This window comes from Xyrauchen texanus, chromosome 17, assembly GCF_025860055.1.
Source record: "Xyrauchen texanus isolate HMW12.3.18 chromosome 17, RBS_HiC_50CHRs, whole genome shotgun sequence".
Classification (NCBI taxonomy): domain Eukaryota; kingdom Metazoa; phylum Chordata; class Actinopteri; order Cypriniformes; family Catostomidae; genus Xyrauchen; species Xyrauchen texanus.
The window spans coordinates 38765313-38782328 of NC_068292.1; the positions used below are offsets into that span (position 1 = coordinate 38765313).

The following is a 17016-nucleotide window of genomic DNA, read 5'->3' on the forward strand; positions in this document are numbered from 1 at the left end:
CCTGTAAAGCTGGCACTTGCATGTCAATGGCAAAACAGTCAGAAAATACAATGAGCATGAACCCAGGTGAGGGGAGAAACAAGCCCTGAGTCTTTATTCACATATTATCCACACTAAATAGTATGTGAAATTAGGCTACACCTGGCCACAGCAGGACTGAAAAGTGTGAAGTATAAAAAAAAAAGAGTTTTTAATGGCATCTGATCTTTTTTGTTTTTATTTTATACTGTTGTATTTTATGGCCATTTCTGTATTAACGTTACTATTCATTAAATACATTTAATATATAATAATTAAACACGTTAAATGTAAATGTTGTTATTTACATTTAAATTTATGCATTTGGCAGATACTTTTATCCAAAGCGACTTACAGAGCACTTATTACAGGGACAATCCCCCCCGGAGCAACCTGGAGTTAAGTGCCTTGCTCAAGGACACAATGGTGGTGGCTGTGGGGCTTGAACCAGCAACCTTCTGATTAACAGTTATGTGCCTTAGCTCACTACGCCACCACCACTAGTTAGTGTAGCTAACTACTTTTGACTGATTTTCAAAAAGAAAATAGTAGCTTCCCCAACACTGGCTGCACACGTAATGAGCAATTACATACAGTACAGTAAGTATGCATGTGTGTAACGGTAGCCAGCTGGAACATGATAGCTGTGCAGTGTGTAAACATCACTTTCCTGGCCTTAAGAGATGCTGTAGCGACCGGCGCTAGAGCCATGGCTTTTCTAGCTCGTCTTGCTAGCGTGTCCGACTCCCACGCCGGGGATCGCCGGTTCAAATCCCGCTCGGGGCAGTCAATTAGGACTGGTGACGTTGACAAACATTTAAATCATCTCAAACTTTTTAGTGTACATAACTATCCTAGGCAACACAAAAAAAGAGACCTACAGAATATGCATAATAGTGGGATCACTGCTCACAGTAGACAAAGTCTGAAAGAAATTGTCTTGAAAAACAATGGGCAAAGGTGGTGAATTTGTTACCAAAATTGCGTTTTGATTATAGCAGTGGAGCGGTTTGGGTGTTTCAAACCAATCCTAGTCACTGGACTTTTCCATCTGGAAGCTGCTTGTTTTAGCCACAATTTGTTTATGTGCATGTGTGAGTATGATGTTCATCTGATGGCCCAGTATTAAAGAATGTCATTCAAAAGCTGTCAACAAGCCTGAACATGAAAGACAATTGCAATGGGATGATGATTGCAGTCAACTAGGCGTTTAATCCCTGGATTCTAGGTCATTGCTAAATATTTTGCGTTCTTGACTGTCCCTGGCATTGGAGGTAAAGACATATAAACTGATTTGAATGAACGCAACCTCCAGAGGCATTTGTTATTGTGTTAAAAAAAGTTTGTTATTTGTTATTTGTTATGTCTAAAAAATGTTTCAGAATATCAATACTTCTCTACTATAAAGTCAGTTAAAAACACTATGCCAAGGGATTAGTATGTCTGGATCCTCAGTATTTATGGAGCAATAAGTGAGGCGAGAAATACCCGAATGACCTAGCATTTCCGGCGAGATTCTGTAGTGTGGATCGACTCGACACTTTATGGTCACATTTTATGATCCTTCAGAAGCTGAGGAGACGTCACGTTCAAAACACTGGATTTAAAAGCATGGTAGTGAGTTGGTGGTTCTTTTCAATTGTAAGTGATATGTATATATATATATATACACACACATCTAAAAAGTTGTTCCTTCTGCTTAAATGGTGCTTGTATTACAAAACCAGAGTGTATTATTTCCGCGGTTGTTGTTCTTAAGTCATATAGTCGGGTCACAGGTCAATACCCATGTTTCTGGATGAAGTATGTCCGAAATCAATTCATACAACTCACCTGCATACCTAAATAACATATTATTAAGACTTGAAGATGGAGACATGGTTAATGTCTTGATCAGTTTCTCAGCTGATTTCATAACTGTGGTGCATAGCTATTCCTTTAAGTTTCTTCATCCATCTTTGCTTGGTCACTGCGTATTAATATTAGTACTGTACAAAAATTTAAGGCAGTTTGCATTGAACCCATAACCACCATCTGTTTAATTTAAGCTGGGAAGAACAAAAAAGCCACGTTAATCACAGTGACGCACAATGCAAAAATGTCCAATGGCCTTTTGCAAATATTTGTGCCACTGTGTTTTGTGGCGCTATAAATAGCAGCACAGCAAACGCAAACATTTGTCAAGGCACCTGCCATGCTATTGCGCCCATCTGCTCCACAAATTCACTTAGCATGACATATGTGCATTAACGCTGAAGTGGCTATTGTGTGGTGCAGATTAGGGGGTCCAGTCAAGGGCGGTCGGTGTCGGCTAGACGTACAGGTGGGCTGAGAAGAAAATGCAATCTAAGCCACATGATTTCTGACAGTGAGAAAGAGGTGGTTAGATACAGCTCCAACTGGATGTCTGACTCCAGGGCTTCTTTAGTAGAACCTGCCCATGTTCTGCTCGTGGCTCGGGTCCAGTTGGCACACAGAGACGGAACTGACTGTGTCCGACATGCACTGATGAGCCCAGAGAACCGCCCATGTGGAGGTGTGGCAATCCCTGGCTCTTGCTGAGGGTTATTGAATGCTCTTTGGTTGATGTAGATACTCTGTTAATCATCATTTCCTTTCAGAATTTATTCAATTTCAACCATTAATTACCTGAAGATCTAAGATAAATGTTATCTTTACTCTGGGTTTTTTGCCATTTTAAAGGGGCCATAGCCTGCACTTTTGTGGAATTAGGTTTTAAACCCCAACATCTACTTATAATACAAGTCAAGTTTTCTTGCACCAAAATGGATTGAAATTTAGTTTATTTTCTATTTTTCACAGTCTCTCTGATCTTAAGAATTAAACAGACTTTTATATGTTTCAGTACTTGTAGGACTTCAATATAAACGACTCATGTCATGATTGGCTAACCTTTTCGCATGCGAAATGAAACACCCCTATATGGCCCATCCTTAAAAAAAATCACTTTGCAAAATATGTCTTTGTGATATATCCTGAATTGTTAATTTTTGTTGGAAAAATGTCCAAAAAAATGCTTTTTTTTAAAGCACAAGCAATTGTTTTTGGTTGGATTTCTGCTTAAAACCAGAAAAAAATATTTGCCAATGGGGACTTTTAGGACTGTGGTCAGGGCTGGACTGGTAATCTGGCATTTTCCCAATGTGCCGATGCACTTTGGGGCCGATCAGGGGCGGACTGGCCATCAGGAGAACTGAGCAGGCCGGTGGGTCTGCTGCGATGGGCTGCGATAAGCTAAAATATGCCAGCGTGTTATGCTGAACGAACCACAAAACAGCGCTGCGATATGCAGAAAAGTCCAGTGAACCCAACATCCCAAACCCACTATGCTATCCCGGGCTGATTTCTCTTCCCAGTCCAGCCCTGACTGTGGGAGCTTTTTATGCCAAGGACCCCAAAATATGATGCTCCCCTTGCAATGGACCTTCCTAAAATATAAATGCAGCTATTTATTTGTATGTATATACTGATGTATATTTACATATAAGGACACAAAACAGCAATATTTCCCAAATTAAATTTGCCGTTTAGAAAATGTATAATCCTGCAAAGAAACATTCAACTATTTGTATAGTGCATTTCACCAAATATTTGTTCCAAAGCAGATTTACAGGAAATATTATCTTACTGTACATTGCAGTAAGGAGAAACTATGGCTGTAAATAGAATAAAATGAAAGCATATAATCTCATGATCTCCAAACAGTCTTTAGAAATCAGAATGAAATATTAATAATGTCAAATTTAATAAATTTTTAGTTAGAAAATTTTCCACAAACACCCAAGCTAGTACCCACTTGTGGCACCCAGAGGGTCTTGAGACCCCAGTTTGAAAACCCCTGTGACAGTATGCCTACAGAATACATTCAAATCTTTCAAAAGAGCAAGAAAAATCCATGATATGGCTCCTTAAGTTAAAATGAAAGTGTTCTATTTGAGTGATAAGGACTGAAGTTCATTAATGCATTATGCTTCCCTCCCATTCTGTTCCTCCAAATAAACTTCCTTTATGCCTAAGGGAGTGTGTCAAGATATGTATCAAAGATATCCATGATAATTAGCTATACAGGCTATTACCACTAATATACAGAAGACTGCAAATGCCCATGACGAGAGAGAATGAAGGAGACAGAGAGATAATGGACCGCTTGCTTTAAAAGCTCAGAGTGGATGTTCTTTTCATCACAGGAACTAAACGGATGCTTTAAGCCAACATGAAGAACTCTTGTTGAACTCAAGTGCTTAACATCGAAGCATGCAAACTGATAAGTAAAATTAGGGCAATGGACATTTATATGCCAAAGACAAAACTCAGAATCAGTTTTAAAGGGTTTCTCACAGCAAGTGGAACCTGGACGAGTATCTTAATTTACAGTAGATAGTGTCCTTCTTTTGAAGTGCTCACCATCAAATATCCCATTCAGGTTTACACAGGCACTACAATTAAGCAATATCACATAAGCCAGAGTAATGCTGAACTGAATACCATTCCATAATTTCCAGGTAGTCACAGCTGTGCTGATTATTTTTTTTATGTAAACATTTCAGTTAAATTTACGCTAATATATCTGAAGCTTTTGATGCCAAAAAAATAGGAAAGTATATAAAAAAATGTAATAATTCAAGCTATAGACTTTGGAAACAGGCCTTATCATTTTACACCATTTTGTTTAGCTTCTAAATGTAACTGGTTTCAAGGGTGTTTAAATATTTGTAATAGAAAAATAAGGCAAATATTAAGCAAATTCTTTTTTTGTAGTGCAGTTGTCTCTGCATATTAAGCTGGGATAGGAACAAGTATTTTCACATTGAGAAAAATGAAACACATAACCTCTAAATGAAGCCAGACAATAACAAAGGTAACAAAAAGATCTCAGAGTTAAACATACAAAAATAATCAACTAAATAAAGAGTGATAACATGGTAGTCTATCTCAAACTAAATATATTTGCTTTTAATCGCTGCGAACAGGAAGTCATGTCATTTGAGGTGTTCATATATGATGATGTGATTCCATCTTCATTCAAATTATAACATGCCCATCTGACTTTTCAACACAATGGGAAAAAGGAAAGGGAGAAATGGCCTTTCTAAAGCGGTCATGACATGAAAGCGAATGTGGTTATTACGTGCACAGATTAATGTCTGTCCACTGTACTCCTGTCTGCGAAACAGTGATGTCGCTCTGTGAGCAATGTCATATCCTGTACACTGAGAAGGTTGTTTCCTGTTGAGACACATTGAGGGAATTCTCATTTGCATACTATTTTCTCAGAAACCCACATTCCTGCAGGACTTTGACAGAGATGTTTTTGTGAGGAGGAAATGGGGCATGTAGAATAGATCTTATCTGTGTAACGTAACAAGATTATCAGCAGCATTAGCACCCATCAGAGCTATCCGAGTAATCATGATGGGAGGTAAAAATGCAGTTCAGCATTGAGATGAATCTAGAGAAATTGATTTAAAGAGAGAGTTCAGCGAAAATGAAAATTCTGACGCTGTCTACTCACTCTCATATTTCTCATGGCATAAGGTAAGAACTTTCGGCCTGTAAAGACGCTGACTACCACCCCTGGAGTCGTGAGTTAGAATCCAGGGCATGCTGAGAGACTCCAGCCAGGTCTCCTAAGCAACCAAATTGGCCCGGTTGCTAGGGAGGGTAGAGTCACATGGGGTAAGCTCCTCGTGGTCGTGGTTCTTGCTCTCGGGTGTGTGGCGAGTTGTGTGTGGATGCCGCGGAGAATAGCGTGGGCCTCCATATGCGCTCCGTCTCCGTGGTAACACGCTTAACATGCCACATGATATGACATATCTCAGCTAAGCTGGGGTCACAGAGTGCAGGGTCAGATAGGGTCAAGGGCCTTGCTCAAGGGCCCAACAGTGGTGTCTTGGCAGTGTTGGGGCTTGAACCCCCAACCTTCTGGCCAGTAAACCAGAGCCTTAACCACTGAGCCACCACTGCCCCGATTGCACGGATTGAGGCACTACACCATCACGAGGACTTAGAGCGCATTGGGAATTGGGCATTCCAAATTGGGGAGAATCTAAAAACAAGTACCAAAAAAACATTTAATTTATCGGGGTCCCAAATACTTTCCTTTCACTTATTGACCAGTATTCTCATCAGCATTAAATAGCAGGAATAATTTGCAGTGCATAGTGACATACATCTTTTTAGGAAAGTGCTGTTGTAGTTTTAGTTGCTTTTAAGTGTTCTTGGAGAAAATAATCAATGGTGCCTTTAAACCTGGGGGCTTTTAGTCCCATTGTACCCTACAACTCCACTCCAGACTTTTTGTCTATTCAATGCAAAGTTTCCCTGCCACAATAATCTTAGAAATAAAAGTCTTGGAATTATCTTGATTTGGGGGCTATGTCCAGCTAACATTGATACATGCGATATATTGCCATTCATTTGATTATTTAATTGTCATTTAATGTAATCAAGTTAATTATAAAAGTTTATGGATTGACACACCTAGTAAAGTCAGTTGTAGATAGTCAGTGCCACAAACCAACAAATGTGAAGCTATCGCAAGTTTATTCCCAGTTACGCATGCAATGAGCATTCCAAATAACTGCCTCTCTCTCAGCTTCACAGGATGAATAATCAAAGTAACATTAGGCCTATCACCACCCCCCACCTCCTCTTCCTTTTTTAAAGCACCAGTTTGAAGCTGAGCATTTTTTTCCCGGAAAGCCTTAACTGGGCTATGATGCCTCTTTTTCTATGCGCTTGCCCCTGTCGTTGTGTGAGTGACCCCCTCAGCCCCACTGCCTGCCTGATCACAGGAACCGTTTATTACCGCAGTCGCTACCTCTCTTATCTTACCCTGCCAATGCTCATTTCCTTCCCAGATTGAAATGCAAATGTGAAATTTAATGATAAATGCATTATCTGATTGGTGCTGATAACTCTGATTCGCTGTCAGTATAAAATACACATCCCGGGGGTGGGGGCTCACCGGTGCCAACTTGCCAAAATCCACTTTCTTTTAAATGTGCTGTATGTACCTGCAATAAATTCTGGAGGTCATATGCATTAAACAGGGAATCATATTTTGTGTATTCTACAATGTGATACCACAGCTAAACAGTAATTGCTGGTGTTGCTATCTTGTTTGATGTATTATCCATCACTTTGATTAAGTGACTTTTAAGAAGTGCGAAAAGACAGATAAAACATTCTCTTTCTACTGAGACAGCAAGAGAAAATGTCCATGGTAAGACGAGATTCTTGGAAAAGAAAATATAGCTGTTTTTTATGTCTGTTCTGTGCTCTCTATTGGATCTTAAAGGAATAGTTTACCCAAAATGTTTAATTATGTCATCATTTACTGACCCTTTGGTCATTCTAAGCCTACATGATTTCCTTTTTTCTTCCATGGAAAACAAAAGGAGACTTTACATGGCTCTTATTTCATGCAATTTAATCATTTTGGGACTAGGTGCTGTTAAACTCAAAAAATAGAACAAAACAATCATTTAATTCATTGTTCTGACTCAACTCTCAAATCTCATTTGCACTTCTGCATATTCACAATTGCGTTGTGAACATGAATTTTCACTTTTGGGTGAACCATACTTTTAAAACATCAAAAGATGTACTGTGAATGAACTTTTTGAAGCAAAGCTTTTTAATCTACTCCATTCAACTGAAGATTCAAGATGGCTTACATACTGTTTAGGAATTAAGCAGGGAAAATAAGTTTCTTTACAAAACTTGTTCATATGTCCAAATAAGGTCACTTATCAGCCAAACTTATGACTCCTTGACCCACATGAGTAAAACAAACAAATCTAGGACAAATAGATCAAACGAACACTTTTAGTGTAAAATGCTACATTAGGAAGTGCATTTTGAACCTGTAATCATGGCAGACTTCATGAATGCTAGAGTGGATATCTAATGCACCAATTTACAATCTTTTAACAAACATTTGTTTTTACATTGATAATGTTTTGCATGTTAAAATAGCAAGACTGTGATCAAAATCAGGACCATTCAACATAAAAGTTGGAATTCAAATGAATTCAAGAGCTCAAGTCTTAAAGAGCAGCCGAGAGTTTTACCTCTGTCGGGTGGCCTTGTCAAGGATATCTTTAGATGTCCTGCTATTGAGCGCTCTGAAAATCCCCTGATCCCAGATGGATTCATTTAAAACGTGTCATAATGAGCCGCTTACAAGTGATTACTGGGCGCTAGCTAATGGGCTAAATGGTTAAAGGAGAGCCAGGAATGATCCTGGTTTGGATTAGACCTTCAGGACGGAGTGTCATATCACTGCGTACTGTTGCTCTATTGTGATATTCTTGTTCTCAGACTATCTGTTCTTTGACATTGTAATTTCAGGGAGATTTTTATAGTACAGTAAGAATACAGTAGGTGATCACGTTTCATTGCATGTTTATTTCTCGTAATTCTGACTTCATATCTCACAACTCAATTTCTTATATTTGCAGTTTAATTTCTCATTGTTTGAACGTTGATTTTATTCAACAATACTTAATTTTTTTAAGTTTCCAATTTCCAATTGTTTTATTGTTGTTTTTTGTCACTGTTGCAACTTAACATCACACAATTGTAACTTCTTATCCATATTTGTGGCTTTGAAATGCATTGCCACAACGTTCAGAATGAATCAAGCCATGCAGATTTGCTTTAAATATTTAAAAGCAAATGACTGGGAATTTATGCTTGACCACAAATCAAAATAAGTTTGACAATTAAATATATGTCTGTGCAGATATCAACAAGAGGTACAGTAGTTTGTGCACAATAGATGACAAAATAAGAGCAACATACTGCAAACTTACACCAGTTTGATTTGTTTCTGTCACTTGATGAGTGCATTTGCAAAATATTAAGTTGCAATTATGAGATTGTAAAGTTGTAATTCTTTTAAAATAGAATCTGAGATATAAAGTCACTATTGTGACACACACAAGCACACGTGTGAGGTATATATGAACAGAATGTTCTTACGTGGGCCGTCCCATTCCTCTGGCTCCAGAGGGGGGTGTCTGACCTTCTCAGTGTCTGTTTCCATCTCTTTCTCTCCCAATTCTCTGTTGCGATTCTCTTCCCCTGAAAATCAAACAAACAATAAATTGATTGATTTTAATAGACAATGTATTCATACTGTATTGTCAGTGTGTATTGGTTTAAAAATATCATTTATAATTGTGAAGGTGTAAATACACAAAAACACTCGGATGGACGGTTGGATGATATAAAGTCCATAAAGAGTGGATGGATGGATGGATGGATGGATGGATGGATGGATGGATGACTGAAACACAATCTATGACAAATCTCCTGTACAGCTCTTAATGGACACTTACAGCTTACAGCAAATATGAAGCAATGGTATCAAAGAGACAATGATGTATTCGATCCAATCTAAAATGCTGACATCTAAATAATGCCTTGATGTGTTTTTATGGGCCATTTACACCTGGTATTAAGATGCGATTTGGGTGATCCGTTTGAAATGGAACAACGCTAGAGACAGGTGTAAACGTGGTCCACTTCAAGCAAGTGGGAGGTGGTCACAAACACAAATGACCACGTTGGGCTCATAGTGTCAATGCTCATTAATTTGAATGTGTTTGAACAGGTGCAATAGAACCGCAAACTCACCTTTCAATCAACTACTGTGCTAAAACAAGCGTTTCAAACTGTGTAGCTTTACCGAATGTGTAGCTTTACTGAAAATAGTCGTCCAATCTGAAAATTTTAAAAAGTGCATACATATACATGGACAAATACTTTCTTTCAGTATACCTAAACTCAATATTGTAACACAGATGTTAGGTGCACACACCCAAAGCGTAGATAATACCCAAAGCCCAGTCAATACTGGTACTGGTAGATACAGGTAGTATTGTGCTCTAAACATCATGGTTGTGCTAAGATTAAATGCAAGTGTAATTGTGAGAAACACTGCACCATTTTTTTTATCATGCTGTTGCACACTGACGTAATGATTGATGAATGTCGTTGAAATCTGACCACAAGTGGTCAAAGAGACAAATACAACAACCAGATACAAATGTCGATGTGTCTTGTCTGTCTACTTGTATCTGTAAACAGGGTCTTATGAATCCACCTAAAAGATAGAGGACAACACTTCAGGTAAGGCCAGTGAATGAATGACTGAATGTGGGTCTTCTTTAATAAGTTTATCCAACAACAGTCACACTTTGGGTACAGCCACTCTATAGCCGACCCTGTAGCGCAGCGGAAAGGCCTTCACCATGATCCTCAAACACACACTGCTCCATCCCGATGGGTTAATCTAAAGATCAAATTCTCTCGCCATGCTGTGTTTAAGCCCGTTAAGACGTGGTTCACTTCAAAGGCAGGCAAGTAAACATGGCCAAAAGGATTGCAGCTTCTTGCTTGCCTCTGCACACCCGGGCGAGCAGAGAGGGCTACACTGCCCTACTTACGGCACATGAGGTCACTCTGACCTATTTTCCAGCATGCCAGGGATCAGCTTTTTTTATTCACTCTGTCCTCCTCGCTCTCTCTCACTAAAACTGCCTCACTTTTTGTATTGTCAGGCCTCGAGAAGCTCCTTAGCATTCTCATTGAGCATTACCATAAGGATAACAAAAGCCAATATAAACAGTTCCTTTCTAGTGTAGTGAGTTTGGAAAAGCATCGAGATAACATTAAAGACTCTACCTTGATCTCCGGCGAACATGTTAAGCCCTGTAACAAAATGCATTGGAACTGTTTAATTACCGCTCAGGAAATGAAGCTACAAGATGATTCATTAATTAAGCAGCGATTAAGGATTTTCTGCCTTCTATCTAACACTGTTCGCAATGCATTTTAAACACAATCACCAAGGCAACCTCGCTGGGAACAAATGTCACAGAGGCTTGAAATTTCTTTCAGGAAAATGGCTGAAATCCGCCAGGAAAACATCGTGCCAACAGGTACAGAGGAGCACCATTGACCAACATAAAATGTATATGACTGGAATGTAATAGAATGTAGTTTTCAGTTTGGTGAATTTTTTTTAAAATCCAAATCATACCCACATTAAAAGAAGTTTCCTTTTATTAGTAAGTTTTCTTCATCTTGACTTGTTTCGAAGCCTTGTAGATGTTGTTTGTGTGTGTGTGAGTGCATCCATGCATGCATACAGTGCATTCAGAAAGTATTTAGACCCCTTAATTTTTTTCACATTTTGTTATGTTGCAGCCTTATGCTAAAATGTTTTAAATTATTATTTTTTTATATCAATCTACACTCCATACTCCATAATGACAAAGCAAAAAACAGATTTTTGGAAAGGCACACACCATATAAGTCTCACAGCTGAAAATGCATATCAGAGCAAAATCCAAGCCATGAGGTCAAAGGAACTGCCAGCAGAGTTCAGAGACAGGATTGTGTCGAGGCACAGATCTAGGGAAGGCAACAAATTGCTGCATTTAAGGTTCCCATGAGTACAATGGCCTCCATAATTCTTCTGGAAGAAATTTGGAACAACCAGGACTTATCCTAAAGCTGGCTGTCCAGCCAAACTGAGCAATTAGGGGAGAATGGATTTGGTAAGAGAGGTGACCATGAACCCGATGGTTACTCTGGTTGCGCTCCAGAGATCTGTTTAGCCTAAATCTCAAGCGTCATGTCTGGAGGAAACCACCTGCACAATACCATCCCAACAGTGAAGCATGGTGGAGGTATCATCATGGGTGGGAGTGTTTTTCAGTGGCAGGGACTTGGGGGCTGGTCAGGGTTGAAGGAAAGCTGAATGCAGCAAAATACAGAGATATCCTTAATGAAAACCTGGTCCAGAGTGCTCAGGACCTCAGACTGGGCCGAAGGTTCACCTTCTAACAGGACAATGACCCTAAGCACACAGCCAAGACAACGCAAGAGTGGCTTAGGGACAACTCTGTGAATGTTCATGAGTGGCCCAGCCAGAGCCCGGACCTGACAGAGCTTGAGAGGATCCGCAGAGAAGAATGGCAGAAAATCCCCAAATCCAGGTGTGCAAAGCTTGTTGCACCATACCCAAAAAGACCCGAGGCTGTAATCGCTGCCAAAGGTGCTTCAACTAAGTACTGAGTTAAGGGTCTGAATACTTATGCCAATGTGATATTTCAGTTTTTTTTTTTTTTTTTTCATACATTTGCTAAGTTATCAAAAACAATTTTTTTGCTTTGTCATTATGGGGCATGGAGTGTAGATTGATGTGAAAATATATATAATTTTAAGCATTTAAGCATAAAGCTGCAACACAACAAAATGTGAAAAAATGTAGGGGTCTGAATACTTTCTGAATGCACTGTATGTCAGACATTAGGATAGAGTTAGTGAGCTGGTGCAATCAGTCAATCAGAAGGCAGCTCCTCTGTTCTGTCTAATGGCAGTGACATGCATGCGGGTCAATAAGCTTATAGGCGATTTACACAAACAGCTCCTGCAGCAAGGTAGACACAAAGTCATATTGGCTTTTCGCTTCCTCACAGCACTGTTGTACAAGGAAGCCCTTGAAAATATCAATCTGGCAAGGGTGATTTTAAGGAGATCTGAGCTTTCTAATCCCAGCAAACCGAAAGCGAGACACAACGATCAAACAGACAATTACATTGTCTCGATTCTAATGGCTAATACAAACAAACACTGTTTCAATGGTGTGCATTAATCCAAAAATAAACAAAAATAAAAAAATAAATGTATTTCCATAATCTTATTGTAATAATTATAATAATAAAAACAAATTGCTCCAATGTTCTTTATCAGCTGATGTCACAAATCCCTCTCAATTTTCAATCCCTTTCCTCCAACCTATGTAAGACCCACTTTTCACGATCCAATCAATTACATTGGATAAAATCAAGTTCCACCCTATATTTATTTTTTCCATTAAATATCCTGTTTCACTCTGTAATACTTCAGATAACAGAAGTAAAATGAGTTCTGAACTGCATTAAATATCAAAGAATCATGGTACTACCATCCGATACCATCGTAGTACCACTGTATTGCACAGTACGTTTTTATAAGGGCAATGGGTGTTTGTATATCAAGAATTCACATTTAAAAGTACCAGAATTATTTTCCAATAAAACTAGAGTTGTGTTGTTAATGTTTTACTTGTATTATATCCTTTGTATTCATGTTTAATAATCGAAGTCATATGAAGTACTTGCTTCATGTGAGTTGTGCCGTTATTACATTGCAAGGTAAAAGGAGACAAATTACAAGACCAAAATTGCCTTGTTGGATTGTTTTCTAACAATGGGACCTGTTGGATTATGTATCCTGTGTGTTTTGAAGATAACATGCTAATATGTTTATGCTTGGTAATGGGTGGCCACTTAGGAAACTAATATTTACCCTCCATTTAAAACAGTAGTAATTGAGATTGTGTAAAATAAACTAGAAACATCTGTATAAAAATTGCACTACAGATGGAACTCCACCAATCAAATGCTCAAAGTCCATAGTTTCGTTTTCGGACCAAAAATCTGCATTGGCATGCAACATTTGGCGGTTGAATAAAATAGTTTTTATAAATGCCTCCAGAATGTTAAAAAAAAAAAAAAAAACAAAGGAAAATAACCCCACAAAATCCCACCCAGCACCCCAGCGCAGTGTGTGATTAGTAGAAGGCCTCAGCACTATCTCTTTAAAGGCCTATAAATTCCACGTCATTACAGGAACTGGCTGTGGCTCTTTTCTGGCTCCTGCCGGCCTGCGTTATCTCTTCGCGCAATGCTGTCTGGAGTATGTTGATCTGGCCTGGCTAGATTGTCATACAAAACAAACATTAATGAATCATTTCCTGTGCAGAGTCAAATGGGGCTAAAGGGATGTGTCTTTCATCTTATCGCTCGGCAAATGAGCGTTCCCCATATTCTCTTGCGCACAGCAACAGCAATGGGAAAATATATTGAAAAGATCTTTCTGTTGCCGAAGATCCCGATTAGCGAGGAAATCGTACAAAGAGGAGCGTAATTAATTCTCTTGCTTTCTGTTTATTGGCTTTAGTCGCAAGGCCGCCTGGATTTTAAAGGATTTGTTCATAAGTGGCACCTTGCTATGGGCTAAAATGACTAATAATTATTCTTTCTCAGCTGTGACAAGATCTGAAAAGAATAGAATCACTGTCATTGAGATCAATTAATTCATATTGAACAAGTTTATGCTGTTGCTTTCATGAGAATTAGTGACTTTGTTGCTACCAAGGCCACTGTGCAATGCTCACTATATTATCAAGGCTCAAATCTGTCTGACCTGCCACGATTTATAATTCTGTTTGAAGGGAAACCAATGCAGCATGCTATGTCACATACAACCAGTTTTGGCCAATAGCTTACTTAAATCAGCAGTGCCGCTAATTTAGCACCATTTTCAACAATCATTTTCAAAACAGTGTAGTTTTTTCATTAACAAGCTACCTTTTCCAATGTGTAGCTAAGTGTGTTTACATGCACAATTTTGCACCAATTATGCTCAATAAGCTGTGCACATGACAGTTTAAGATTTGACGTGAAAACCAGAGAATAATCAACTGATTTCAAGTCTCGTGTAAATGTGGGTTTCTTATGTTGTTGTTGTTGTTTTTTGTTGTTTTTTTTAAGATGACTGCCTGCATGTTACCGTGGCCAATAGTTCTAATGTTGTATTGTAATGCACATGCACTATAATAAGCAGAGGCAATAATCAAGCACCTTGTCCAACCTAGACTTACAATATCAAACAATAAAATCTGTAACAAAAATACAAACTATTATGTTTAAAACAATAATATAATAAAAAATGGGTGAAATAAACAAACCAAACAAACCAATTTTTTTTTCTTTTTTAATAAAAGTTGTGCAATTGTTGAACATGTTGACAAATGTTTCATTGAAAAGCATGCCTGAGATGAAATATAAGACAAGAGGAGACAAAATATAACATTTAGAGTAAATATGATTTGTGAGCAGAATATAGTTATTGGGCATCATTTCCAATCAAGTTGTAATTTTGAAAAATATGTAAAAAATAAGAAAATAATATTTAATTGTCTTTATTTAGGATGCATAACTGATAGCTATGAAATTAGCCTTAGCAACAATAAGAAGTCTTTTTTTTATTTCTTTTTTTTTTTATTTACAGCATTTTAGATGTGGATGACATGACAGTGTTGAAAGAATGTCTAACATTCTAGGGGAATAAAAATGTCATCAAGCTCCTAGGATACATGTACATACACTGTTGGACTTTCTTAGTAACATCTAATATATGTATATATAGACATGTATATAGATACGTTATACAGTATATATATATATATATATATATATATATATATATATATATATATATATATGGGCATAATGGGACACATTGTCCTTTGATTGATTTAGTTCTTTATAAAGGCTAAGCATAATTATAAACTAATTTAGCATCTCTGTAGTTATAGTATAGTATAATATAGTAATCTAAAGTTATAGATAGTTCAATTACTGGCTACATTATAGACACACAGAATCTAGTAACAGAAATATTAAATTTACCTCGATACGTTTCTTCAAATTAGAGGCAGGATTAATGCTGATATCTGGCTTGAGCAAGTTAAAATCACAAGACACTATCAAGAAATTTGCATTTTTCACTGCGAAAAGCCCTTCCATGTGCGGCCGGATACGTTCAGCCACAAACTGTGCTTGAGGCATTCTCCACAGATGGCACCAAATCTGCAGCTGCCAATCAAGTTTTTTAAGTGTGATTTGATTGGATGGGAGTCACGAGACTCTCCCAAGCCAATCATGTTGATAGATAAAAATAAAATCAGGCAGGAAAGTAGCGAAAACAGACTGTGGGATAATATATATATATATATATATATATATATATATATATATATATATATATATATATGAGCTATGAGAATATGCTCAGAATATGATCTGAGCTAAAGAAGCTCAATTTATGATATCATTATTTGTTTTTAGATTTTGATAATATGCTATTTGATCATAATCTTGATTAACAGTTTTGGCGATTTTGGTCATTCCTCATTCAAGTAGATACTGCAGGAGCAGTGCTTGTATGCCTACAAAAGGCCAAGAGGCGCTGTGAATATGGCCGGCGAGTGACCTGACCTGCCTTAACGTGACTTTGATGCAACTGCACTCATGAAAGTCCAACTCATCTGCTGTCAACTAAAACTTTTACAAGACTGGACAAATGCGTAAGCAAGGTCAAATTTCACAATTTCTGTAAAAGAAGAAAAATGTGCTTGGGGAAATTCGACACCAGCATTCTAACAATTACAGTGGCGAGTGTGACCGAAGCTTGTAAATTTCAGTTTGAAACTTGTTCACAAGCACAGCTCCATAAATGTGAAATTAAGCATGGAAAGGATGTTTTTTGGGGGTACATCAATTGTCAAGGAGACAACAAGGTTGTCTCGCTGGAGTACCAGGAGTGCCTTTTTTCTATTTATATTCTTCTTTTCCTCTTTCAAATAAGGGGGCCCATCTCCTCTGTAAGGCCTCAGGTTTCATGTTTATTCACGTTTGTGCGCTAGATTCACCCCATTCATTGGCAGAGACTTAATTTCACACTGCGCACACTGTTTCGAAACCATTTGTATGAAGCCATTGACGGAAGCATCTCAATCATTTCATGGTACATGAGTGTCCAATGATGCCACTGAAGCCGAGAACCTCTCCAAACAGTTTAGGATGGCCTCGGAGAGGGACCCCTCACTGTTTCAGGGTATTTGGTTCAACAAAGGCTGTTTGGAATTGAAATGAGGGACGTGCAGAGATGTGTGTTTCGCTCAAAAGTCACCATTTCAAAGAAAGATTTGATGATCAAAATGCATGATGGTTCTTGAGCTACAATCACAAAACAGCTAAAAATATGTGGACACCAGAACATCATATCCATACTGTATGTCCTTGCTGAGCAAAAACCAGCAAAAACCAGTCTAAAGTGGCTTGTTTGTCT

At 38.1% G+C, this 17016-nt stretch overlaps 1 protein-coding gene across 1 annotated transcript in view; it reads right to left on the reverse strand.

Moving 5' to 3' along the window:
* zfpm2a (zinc finger protein, FOG family member 2a) overlaps window positions 1-17016 on the reverse strand; it is a 213315-nt gene that overhangs the window by 128987 nt on the left and 67312 nt on the right. Inside the window, exon 3 of the mRNA XM_052146270.1 lies at window positions 9028-9129. Within this exon, the coding sequence (XP_052002230.1) occupies window positions 9028-9129 (102 nt within the window). The remainder of the gene's footprint in view (window positions 1-9027; window positions 9130-17016) is intronic.